Genomic DNA, 12,802 nt, shown 5'->3' with positions numbered 1-12,802 from the left:
CCCAGACCTTTTGAGTGATGAGTAAGTTACTTGAAAAAGACGAAGAAAAAACAACACAGTAATACTCGAACACACTCCCCACACTCTGACACGACACCTCCAACACCCAGTGTCTTAAGGAGTACAGTAACACTTTGCAAAAAAACCCCAGAAAAGTACCATATCCTCTCCGTCCCTACCCTCTTGTGTGGTGGAAATTACATGACATTCTCCGAAAAAAAAATCCTCAAGTGGTGAGGGAGTAACACAGAGCTTACCAAGTCCCCCCTGGTATCATACAGCTACAAAAACTACCAGACCTAAACCCCTGGTGGTGTAGGATTACAAACCTATGGGATTACATCTTTTTTTTTTTGTACTTACAATCTACGTCTGTGGGATTTACAGGAATTCCTCTCTGAACCTACGGTGATGAAGGATTACCACACTCTCCAAACCCCAGCAGCAGTGGAGCTAGAACATTCTTTATGGCCCTCCTGTTGAGGGATTACATAAGACTCCCCAAATCCCATATGGTGGCATTACATCCATCAAGCCCGTACTTATAGGATTATAGCAGTTCCTAAATAGGATTAAAACTCTTCAAAACCCTACTGTCATGGGATTCCATCTTCCTTCACACACTCCTAGTGTTTTGGCCAACCCTTCTATACTTTGCCAAGGTTATCAAATTATCTCCACACTCGTCAAGGTATGGGATTCAAACAGGGGCTCTTAATCGCTGCTTCAGTGGGATTACAACCTGTCCTGGGATCACAATATACACTCCAAATCCCATGCATCCATTACGTCTCTCTCCCATATCACGCGGTAGTTTACATGGTCCTGTGGATTTAAGACACCGCCTACACTCCTCATGGCGTTGGCATGTACGGCAGAGCTATCGAAACCTCTTAAACTATGTGTCTATAATACCTTTAAATTTCTCAGGCTTTTAATCAATATGTCCACATCTATGATGCTGAGGGCTTGCAAAACTTTAATGTCGTGGGATAACAAACCTCATAGGTGTGTGGGCCCTACAACATGGCCAAATGTAGTCCCTTTACAACACACAACGTCTGGTGTTTCCAGGCTGCTTCACTGTGGTCACCCGCGCCAGGAATATTTCCACAGATCACATCTTGAAAGACTTAGAATATGAAGGCCGCTCCTTCCACACCCGCCGCCTACGATTATATTCAGACGTTCTCTCGTGTTTCATTTCATAAAACAAATTCAAACCAAAGCCGAGGCAGTTGTTTAAATGAAACTAGAAACTAAAACAGGACCACCACAAATGTGGCTTAAACAACGTTGGGCATTGGTCATTTGTATTGCCCGAACAAGGTAGAGAGGCACATATATAACCCTGACCTTAGAGTCCACGGTCACATTGACCTAATGAAAATTTGCAAAACTCTCACTTTTTATGATGTATCTTTCGAGTGTCGTAAAACTATCTTCACAATTAACGAAGTAATGGGACAGACAATGTTTTTTTATTATATTTTGACCTTAATCTTGCACTCTAACGTCACAGTGACCTAATCATCGAACGCGACACTTCGTCATTACATGGTACTTACGTATGCCGGGATTCATACGGATATATTAACAAATAATAGAGTTATGTCTCGGACAAGAAGGTGGTAAGACGGACACATATTTGACCTTGATCCTGAAGGTGACGGCGCCCTTCTCCCCGGTGTGAGATATGTCTTTGGACGGTTCTTTTAGATTTCAATTCCTCCTAAAATGAGGAATTTAAAGTTCCAGGTAAGGAATGATTGCAAGAAGAATAAGGAAACTAGCGAAGACGAAAAAATCCAACACAAAAACATTTCTTTTTTCATACAAACATTATTTCTACTTCGCTTAAGGTGAGACTTGATAATCCAAACATATGCCTTGGGCCACGACTGTCATCTCTTTATCAGGCCAGATAATGTTTCACTACAATCCTCAGGTGAAGTCAATACAGTGTCCAGCAACGACAGAAATGTCAAGAGCTCAATACGACCATTTATAACACGGCTGTCAAACAGATTTACATCCGCAGAGGAACTTGGAAAAACAGCACGTGAAACTCGTCGGGGGTCGTGATAGCCGCTGCCCATGATGGGGGTACCAAAGGGCTGCTGCCCTTGATGGCGTTCCAGAGGGCCGCTGCCCTGGTCGGGGGTCGTGAAGGGCTGCCTTGGTCGGGAGTCGTGAGGGCTGCCCTGGTCGGGAGTCGTGAGGGCTGCCTTGGTCGGGAGTCGTGAGGCCTGCCTTGGTCGGGAGTCGTGAGGGCTGCCCTGGTCGGGAGTCGTGAGGGCTGCCCTGGTCGGGGATCGTGAGGGCTGCCCTGGTCGGGGGTCGTGAGGGCTGCCCTGGTTGGGGGTCGTGAGGGCTGCCCTGGTCGGGAGTCGTGGGGGCTGCCCTGGTCGGGGGTCGTGAGGGCTGCCCTGGTCGGGGGTCGTGAGGGCTGCCCTGGTTGGGGGTCGTGAGGGCTGCCCTGGTCGGGGATCGTGAGGGCTGCCCTGGTCGGGGGTCGTGAGGGCTGCCCTGGTTGGGGGTCGTGAGGGCTGCCCTGGTCGGGAGTCGTGAGGGCTGCCCTGGTCGGGAGTCGTGAGGGCTGCCCTGGTCGGGAGTCGTGAGGGCTGCCCTGGTCGGGGGTCGTGAGGGCTGCCCTGGTCGGGAGTCGTGAGGGCTGCCCTAGTCGGGAGTCGAGAGGCTTACAATGGTCGTGGATTTGAGAGGTCAGGTGCCCTTCTGATCGGGGACCCAGGAGAGGCGCTGACCTAGTCTCGTACGAGTCCTGGAGGTCGATGCCACTGGTCTGGGGTCCAGGGGGTTGGTGCTGTTCTCGGGTGGGGTGGAGGTGAGGGTGAGGGGGAAATCTCCCTTGTCTGGGGACTAGGGCAGGGGGGTTGGAAGTCCCAGAGAGTCTGTAGTTTGCAAGGAACAAAAGACACTTTTTCCGATGTTCTTAAATTCTTTCCCCTTCCCCAAACAAATGATCAACAAAGAACCTTCACAGATATTCTTTTTCCCCCCAACAGAATACTGGTTGATAATGACAGCGCTTCCTCTGGCACAACTTCCATCAGGCTATACACAACATGATGTTGTGTGCCGCCATCTATCTCACGTTCCAAGTCCCATGCGAGGGATCCTGCAACAGCAACAACATGAACTACGACTTAACGTGCAAACACACATACGAGGATCATCATACTGAGCCTTGACCCGCTTCTGCTGGTAAAACGATACAACCTGGTTACCAGGTTATTAACCCGGTGTGTTGAGGAGGAGTAACTGTAATGAATACAGAGGCAGACTGAATAATAAAGTCATTTTCGTAACCATTACACAATATGATTTCTTGTTCTATGTAATCTTAGTGATATGGCTGTACAGGGACGGCAAAATGTTTGAAAACGAAAAAAGAAAAATTAAGAATTGAAAACAGACCTGTGTGATTTCTGATCGTTTTCATCAGTTTCTGGTTTTTAGAACACAAAGCGTGATTTTTGACCAGATCAGTAATGTCAATACGGAAGTTTAGAAAAAAATAACAATAGCTTCTGTAGTTTTCCCAAGACCGAATGAACAGAGAACGGATCACCTTCCACCGCAGGTATATACTGGGATCGCCAGTGAATCGTATTCAAGCTACTGAAAAAGACAGTATGACCTTACGGGTCTGGCTTAGAACCTCAATCAAAGGCCAGGCCACCTTGCCTTAGGGTCGTACTGATGTGCTCAAGGATCGCTCCGTTGTAGCTGAAAGGTCGTACCGTTGTGGCTTAAGGGTCGTAACGTTGTGTTCCAGGGTCGTACCGTTGTGCTCAAGGATCGTACCGTTGTAGCTGAAGGGTTGTACCGTCGTGCTCAAGGGTCGCACCGTTGTAGCTGAAGGGTCGTACTGTTGTGCTCAAGGGTTGTACCGTTGTCCTCAAGGGTCGTACCGTTGTAGCTGACGGGTCGTACCGTTGTGGCTCAAGGGTTGCACCGTTGTGGCTCAAGGGTTGTACCGTTGTGCTCCTATCATAACGGCGTGGCTTAAGGATCGCACCATAGTGGCCAATAGGGTTAATATTAGAACGTATTCATAGCACGATACAGCTACCAGGTATATTTGTCTACTGTACTACTGTACAATCACTGTCAGAACACGGACCCCAAAGTCACATCAAACATCTAGTGCCTCATACACCCGGGTTTCCAACTACAGAACTACAGTCATCACATATCACCAACGGAAAACGAAACGTCAACTACATATTTCTAGTCCGGAATATTTTCTCCGTCACGAGAAAATTGACCCAAAGGTCGCGCGACGAAACGATCACACGGGTACGACCCTTGCACATGAGGGCCTGGAATCTGACTTGACCCTCATAGGGGTCACGTTCAACGTCAAGCCTTTATAGCCAACGACAATTTACCATGGTCGTGACTAGGTGTACCTCCGCTCTCAAGGGCTTATGGCGAACGAAATTCAAACACATCTGCACTGTAGGATTACGGAAAGCATTATAGTCTGTGTTGTAATTAGTATCTGTCTCTCATCAGGCGATATGCTGTAATACGTACCTTTCTCTCATTAGGCGATATGTTGTAATACGTATCTTTCTCTCATCAGGCGATATGCTGTAATACGTATCTTTCTCTCATCAGGCGATATGTTGTAATACGTATCTTTCATCAGGTGGTATGTTGTAATATGTATCTCTCATCAGGCGATATGTTGTAATACGTATCTTTCTCTCATCAGGCGATATGTTGTAATACGTATCTTTCTCTCATCAGGCGATATGTTGTAATATGTATCTCTCATCAGGCGATATGTTGTAATAGGTATCTTTCTCTCATCAGGCGATATGTTGTAATACGTATCTTTCTCTCATCAGGCGATATGTTGTAATACGTATCTTTCATCAGGTGGTATGTTGTAATATGTATCTCTCATCAGGCGATATGTTGTAATACGTATCTTTCTCTCATCAGGCGATATGTTGTAATACGTATCTTTCTCTCATCAGGCGATATGTTGTCATACGTATCTTTCTCTCATCAGGCGATATGTTGTAATAGGTGTCTTTCTCTCATTAGGCGATATGTTGTAATACGTATCTTTCATCAGGTGGTATGTTGTCATACGTATCTTTCTCTCATCAGGCGATATGTTGTAATACGTATCTTTCTCTCATCAGGCGATATGTTGTAATACGTATCTTTCTCTCATCAGGCGATATGTTGTAATAGGTATCTTTCATCAGGTGGTATGTTGTAATATGTATCTTTCTCTCATCAGGCGGTATGTTGCAATACGTATCTTTCTCTCATCAGGCGATATGTTGTAATACGTATCTTTCTCTCATCAGGCGATATGTTGTCATTGGTATCTTTCTCTCATCAGGCGATATGTTGTAATACGTATCTTTCATCAGGTGGTATGTTGTAATACGTATCTTTCTCTCATCAGGCGGTATGTTGCAATACGTATCTTTCTCTCATCAGGCGGTATGTTGCAATACGTATCTTTCTCTCATCAGGCGATATGTTGTAATACGTATCTTTCTCTCATCAGGCAATATGTTGTAATACGTATCTTTCTCTCATCAGGCGATATGTTGTAATACGTATCTTTCATCAGGTGGTATGTTGTAATATGTATCTTTCTCTCATCAGGCGATATGTTGTTATACGTATCTTTCATCAGGCGATATGTTGTAATAGGTATCTTTCTCTCATCAGGCAATATGTTGTCATACGTATCTTTCATCAGGTGGTATGTTGTAATAGGTATCTTTCTCTCATCAGGCGATATGTTGTAATAGGTATCTTTCTCTCATCAGGCGATATGTTGTAATAGGTATCTTTCTCTCATCAGGTGATATGTTGTAATAGGTATCTTTCTCTCATCAGGCGGTATGTTGTAATAGGTATCTTTCTCTCATCAGGCGGTATGTTGTAATAGGTATCTTCCTCTCATCAGGCGGTATGTTGTAATAGGTATCTTTCTCTCATCAGGCAATATGTTGTCATACGTATCTTTCTCTCATCAGGCGATATGTTGTCATTGGTATCTTTCTCTCATCAGGCGATATGTTGTAATACGTAACTTTCTCTCATCAGGCGATATGTTGTCATACGTAACTTTCTCTCATCAGGCGATATAAAATATAAACGAAATCATACATAAGAGATCAAGCAAATCTCATATTTCCCGCGCTTCCGGAAACATGCGAGACATTTCTCAGGGAATCCTCGCTCGCAAGGCTCATAAACTGGGAGGGGTCCACACACTGTGCAGCAAGGCAGACGGCGCGCTCACCACACGTGCATTACAGCGCTAGTTAGCTAGCGTGTCGTTACCTCGCACCACACGAGAGAGAGAGAGAGAGAGAGAGAGAGAGAGAGAGAGAGAGAGAGAGAGAGAGAGAGAGAGAGAGAGAGAGGCCAGAACGAAAAAAATGTTGGTCCCCGCCAGCGGCCGCAATGTTCAATATTTCACACGTGACCTTTGACTGGCTCCAAGTCGAGCATCTGACAAAATTCCACCTGTGATCCCCTGAACACAGCGGAACGACCCTTCAGCGTGACGCTGCGACCCCTCAAACGCGATGGCACGAGCCTCGAGCATGACGGTACGAAAACTTCAACACAACGGAAGGGTCCACGAGCATGGCGGTATGACCCTCGAATACGACGATGATACGACCTTGAAACACAATGGAACGACCCTGGAGCCCTCTCGCGGTTCTGCGGGCGTTCTTTCTTTCGGTCATGGCCTCTCGTGAGCGGTCTGACACCCGCGGCTTCTGAGAGCCTGCTCCTTCCTCAGATTTTGGTTGGCAGACCAGTCACACGAGGAGTGGCCGTTATGATGCCTCTTTCCCCTCATACCAGCAAAGCTCTGGAATACTCTTCCTTTCTACGTCCTCCTCTCCTCCCTATAACCTCTCCACCTTTAAATGTCGGGTCTGCAAACACCTGAGAAGTCCAAATCAATTTTTCTTTATTTTATCTATTATGATAGTCACTTTCGCTCTCATCCTAAATAGCTACGGCTTGGGCTATGTCCACACACACACACACACACACACACACACACACACACACACACACATATATATATATATATATATATATATATATATATATATATATATATATATATATATATATATATATATATATGTAAGGTCAGAACCCAGCCTCAAATGACGGAGGTATGAGTGTATGTCAATGCCTTGCCTCACCTAACGGTGAAGGATGGTGTATGTATGTATGTATGTCAGTGCCTCGCCTTACCTGACAGGGGGCTGTGTGTATGTCAGCGTCCTGCCTCACTCGACGAAGGCAGAGGGGAGGGTGTGGGTCTGCGTAGATCAGTGCCTTGCTTCGCCTGGCGGGAGGAGAGGGTCGGTGTGTGCCAATGTCTTGTCTCACCTGACGTAATGGGTGAGGGAGGGTCTGTGTGTATGGCAGTGCCCTGCCTCACCTGAAGGTTTTTTTTTTTTGTGTGTATATCTAGAGCTCTGCCTCAGTTGACTTGGGGTCTGTGTGTATATGAGCCCTGCTTCTGTGGAGGAAGGTGTGTGTGTGTGTGTGTGTGTGTGTGTGTGTGTGTGTGTGTGTGTGTGTGTGTGTGTGTGTGTGTGTGTGAGCCCTACCTTACCTGACGGCGGCGTGTGTCTGGGGCAAGGACTCGCTCCTTACCCCTGGTTCACGTCCTCGACGTCTGTGGGTGGGTTGGTGGAGGATTAGGGGTGGTCATCCTACCACTCTCTCGCTACGGCGCCAACAGGAGGGGGAAGGGGGAGGTACTTACTGCTGCTAAATTTACCCCAAGCCTGTGAGTCAGCCTAGTTTTGCAAATTAAACCACAGCGAGGAACAGCGTACACTCACGGCTACCACCCTCCCTGCTGCGTGTGTGTGTGTGTGTGTGGTGGAGGGGTATAAACACCATCTCCCGTATCCTCTCTTTAGTTTCCCCTACAACTTCCCTAACCTCCCGTACCCATCACAGCCTCTCCCCCATCCTTCTGTATCCACCAGAACCTCTCCCCCTTCCTCCTGTGGTAAGAGAGGGGGAAGGGGTTGGGGACGGTAAGTTTTCACATGGGAGAGGGAGTTAAACAGTATCCAGCACAGTCTGTCTCCCATCCTTTTGTACCCACCACAGCCTCGCCCTCACCTTCCCTTCACCCCGTCCCTCCCCTCCTGCAGCAAGCCATAACGCCTGAAGCACCCCAATTTAGCTATTTTGGGGTCTGCTTCTTCCCCCTGGCCGGAGCCCCCTACCCCCAGGCAGCAGGAGACGGCAGGAGAGCGACTCCTCGGTCACCCTCGCCAGACACAACAGTGCAGGCAGGATACACGCAGCCCTAACGTCTCCATCAGTAACATGGAATATAATGTGGAAGAGCGAGAGCAGTAGGTCATGAACCGCGCGGCGCCATGCGCTTCTCCCTGCTAACCTTCGCGACGCTCCAGTCCTCCGCCTCCTCAACCTTGGGTTGCGGAAGGAAGAGCATGAGGGAGTGGCGCGACTTACGAAGGAAGCAGGAGGAAGAGAGGAACAAGAAGTATTGGGGATGAAGGATCAAGGGGAAGGAAGGAGTAGGAGGATGAGGAGCAGGAGGAGATAAAGGAAAGGAGAGCCAGAGATATGCTGGCATTATGTCTCTGACGAACCATATCTACAATTTAATACCTACTTTCCACCGTAATTTATTTACACATTTTACATTACTTTTACGTTTCCACGTTTTCGTGTGGAGACTTGGACCTGGGCCTCGTTATGCTCCCCAGACGGGAGTACCACTCGCGGGCAACAGAGCCACTGACCAACACTTCAGGTATCTGCAACTATGGCACCCCTGCCCGTGTACACACACAGTCAACATACGGTACATAGTAATAAGTATCGTTCCGCTCCCGAACAGTCACAAGTTCCTATTGGTGTTTGTCCTTCACAACACGACGGGACGATCCATCTGAGCAAGTTGGTGCGACCCCTGGGCTACTTGCACTCCAGTACTGATCCCGGTGCCAGCTGGGGTACCTGCACTCCGGTACCGATCCCGGTGCCCTAGCTGTAGAGACATTCCCTAAAGTGACGGTACTGGGAGGGATATCTGAGCAGCATGTGAACGATAAACACTAACATCCGGCAGGTCGGAGGTGGCTCGGGTGACCACTCACGCCCGCGGTCATCCCTCGCCATCATCCAGAAGTAAACAAAGCAACACGCGAGGAGTCTGTGTAAGTCGCAAGTTTAACATAAAGAAAAAAAATTTCTGTGGTCTCGTACTTACTGCGTCGCAGGTCACCACCTCTTCCCATTCTTTACCTGGAAAGACAGGAAAATGAAGTTAGCAGATGTTTTACACGATGAGAAGTTACACAAATGATAGCATTATGAAATTATGTTATAAAATCACAGATAATGATATCAGTGCGTGTGTTGACGCCTCGGTGAACAGTGTGTCCAGAAGAAATCAAATTATACTGAGAGGTAGAGACAGCGGGAGAGAGAGAGAGAGAGAGAGAGAGAGAGAGAGAGAGAGAGAGAGAGAGAGAGAGAGAGAGAGAGAGAGGAAGGGTGATAAACAGTGTCCCTTGTCACCGAGTCACGCGTGGCCCACACCATCACCACCACTACTAAACCAACACCACATCACCACCATCCACGTACATGCGGCATATGTTTCTGCATCAGCACTTCCGCCATCGCATCTTACGAGAACCCGAAGGAACGCCACACCGCGATGCTGCAGGGAAGACATTACAGAGTAGCAAACTGGAGAAAGAAAATGGCTCATATGATCACTGGAGAGCAGTCACAAACACGGAGTCGAAAAAAGGCCGACTGCTTTAGAGAGGACGAGTTTCTCCTTTGCGAGGTGAGGGCAGATGGCCACATCAGGTGTGGCCATCTGCCTTGCAGCAAAATCCCAGTCACTTCGATGATTTACCCCAAGGACGTATCCTACACACATCCTCTACTCAGAGCAGGATGTATCCTATATACATCCCCAACTCGGAGATGTGCTGGTTGGCATCCCTGCTAATGTGGCCCTCAAGGTCCACATCCAGAGAGGTCATGTCTTACACAGGTCTGCGCCTGTGATCAGACCTGGCAGCGATCACAGTCTCGCACCACCATATCAACCTCGAACAACATCCGAAACTAAAAATAAATCCAGTTATCTAAGCCAACGTCAAGCCCTTCATTACCTCATAACCAAGCAACGTGTCCGCCTCGACACACCTCCGCGCTAACGTTACCTCGGCCGGCCATGATGCATACCCGCCAGGCAGGGTTTACTGCTGGGGTGGCAATTCAGTTCCCCTTCCCTCAGGAGTACCCTAAGTCTTCCTCGGCTGTTAAACACCAGCAACCCGTCAGCACACCCGGACGCATCGGCCCATATGAGCTACACCATCTGAACAAGACCGTAGTCTGTTTGTGAAGAGAAATATACAGAAAACTGGCCAGCAGTCAGAGCCATTCTTTAAAAAAAAAGAAAAGAAAAAAAAAAGGGGCTCACTGGAGACATTACTACAATAAATCTGTTTTAGTGAACCCTTTACCCGGAACACTATAATGCATTGGAGAGTTAACGTGAGTGAGGCGGGCGATCAGGGAAATGCTCAATACTGACGCCCCGCTGTTCATGATGCCGCTACAAAGAATTCCACTCTGGGGTAAAAAATGGCAGATCACTGTGGGAGAGTTTTCTTTGTAACATACATAGACAAAGAAGCGATCAAGGAGGGAAAGAAATATATAAAAAAACAACAAAACATAAACTTGTAGCTCATATGTCTGAGAATTAAAAAGCAAATTAATTAATTTTTCTGTGTTCTTGTGATGTGTTCTTTACACACACACACACACACACACACACACACACACACACACACACACACACATACACAAAAGAGACTAAATTATATCCTCAAGTATATGTATATTTACGGACAAAGATTCATTTGTTTTTTCCCCTTAAGTGTCAGTTTTAACTGTCTTGTGGCTCTGTAACAAGCCTAACCGTTACGTGTGCATCGCTGTAGAGACTTTTTAAGAATCTGTTTGGAAACCATCAAAACATCTTTTACGAGATCGTCGCTGTTATACCCCGAGCTGAGTATATCTGGCCTGTCACAAGTATATCCCGCACTGTGTATATCCTGACCCCTGTCACCAGTATATCCCGAGCTCTGTATATCCTGACCCTGTCACCAGTATATCCCGAGCTCTGTATATCCTGACCCTATCACCAGTATATCCCGAGCTCTGTATATCCTGACCCCTGTCACCAGTATATCCCGAGCTCTGTATATCCTGACCCTGTCACCAATATATCCCGCGCTGTGTGTATATCTAAGAACCAAGACCGAGGCACGAGGACACGCGTAAGCAAAAGACGTGTGGGTGTAGGCCAGGCCAGGCAGTAGGGCCCTCGGCCTAACCGCCCATATCCATGGTCCAAATATCCTCACGTTGTGAACAAGGCCCCTGAGGTAGTGTATTCCCTTCCCCGAGGGCCACCAGCATATACGATGCTGATATTAATAAACACTTGGCAGGCCCGTGGCTCCGCTCGCTGCCAACACCATTACTGTTGTTCTCTCTCTCTCTCTCTCTCTCTCTCTCTCTCTCTCTCGTTGGCCTGACACTCGTCCACCCGGCCCATCTAAACAGAGTGACTCCCAGGGCCTGCCTTGTTCGCCCTCAATTTATTCCACGTTCTAACGAGACAAAAATAATGAACAAAAAGTGACTTTTAAAACACGTGTCCTATCTATTGTTTGTGTTCCCTGGGGGGGGGGGGGGGGAGGTTACTTTACTGCGATGTCTTAAGTTCGCCCCCTCGTACCACGGAGCTGTGCCACGGTGCCAGCAGCTGTGATGGCCTCGTTGCAACCTCCCCCACCCCTCCACGCTGCAACACACCCCTCACCCACCTCGTACTCTTCCCTCCCTGAAAAATCGCCCCCTCGCCCCCGAGTCTCCATAGTTTTCTGTTGACTCCACTCTCCGCTAAACCTTTCCATCTGCCTTTATCCACACTATCATGGGAACGTTTTCTCTACGTGTAATTAGACAAGTAAAACCTTCTTGTGTAAAAGAAAAAAACAAAAAAAAAGCTGTCTACCTTTTCAGCTCCAGCCCCCGCAGCCCACACACCATGCTCCAACTCCTCACTAACTCGCGCGTGTCGTCTCCTCCTCGCTCGTGCACTCCCCTCCCTCCCTATCTGCCCCTGCCAGACAGCTGGCGTACCCTGGCCACCTCCCGTGGATGGCGTGCCCCTTGCCCCCCACCTGCCCCTGCCAGACAGCTGGCGTACCGAGGCCACCCTCCCGTGAATGGCGTGCCCCCTGCCCCCCACCTGCCCCTGCCAGACAGCTGGCGTACCCTGGCCACCTCCCTTGGATGGCGTGCCCCTTGCCCTCCACCTGCCCCTGCCAGACAGCTGGCGTACGGAGGCCACCCTCCCGCGGATGGCGTGCCCCCTCCACCTGCCCCTGCCAGACAGCTGGCGTACCCTGGCCACCTCCCAGGCGTCTTTAACGACCGACCGTTTACTATGACTTCCCTTTCCTGTCCCTGTCCCAGAACATCAACTTCCCCTACGACCACTGTTTACCACTCTCCCTCCCCACTCCACGTTCCTGCACGTGTCCCTCGCCTCACCCACCTTTCCCATCCCCTGCCTACCGCCCCTCACGCCAGTGGCCCTCCACCGGCGTCTTTTCCTGGCGGTGTCAAATGAATGAGGCGACGGGGCATCCTCCTTCCTCTCCTCCTC

At 48.5% G+C, this 12,802-nt stretch overlaps 1 protein-coding gene across 4 annotated transcripts in view; it reads right to left on the bottom strand.

Annotated features, from left to right (window-relative positions):
• LOC139760545 (E3 ubiquitin-protein ligase MIB1-like) overlaps positions 1-12,182 on the bottom strand; it is an 84,666-nt gene extending 72,484 nt beyond the window's left edge. For 3 of the 4 annotated variants that reach the window (XM_071683872.1, XM_071683869.1, XM_071683870.1), the window contains exon 1: positions 12,146-12,182. In XM_071683872.1, coding sequence (XP_071539973.1) covers positions 12,146-12,180 — 35 coding nt within the window. In that variant the 5' untranslated portion in view covers positions 12,181-12,182. Of the gene's footprint in view, positions 1-9,298; positions 9,327-12,145 lie in introns of those variants that run through there. The other variant, XM_071683871.1, reaches the window with a different exon arrangement.
• Positions 12,183-12,802: the final 620 nt, after the last annotated feature.

This window comes from Panulirus ornatus, chromosome 37 (genome assembly GCF_036320965.1).
Source record: "Panulirus ornatus isolate Po-2019 chromosome 37, ASM3632096v1, whole genome shotgun sequence".
Taxonomy (NCBI): Eukaryota; Metazoa; Arthropoda; class Malacostraca; order Decapoda; family Palinuridae; genus Panulirus; species Panulirus ornatus.
The sequence above is the reverse complement of the archived record's forward strand: the minus strand, read 5'-3'. Positions and strand labels throughout refer to the sequence as shown.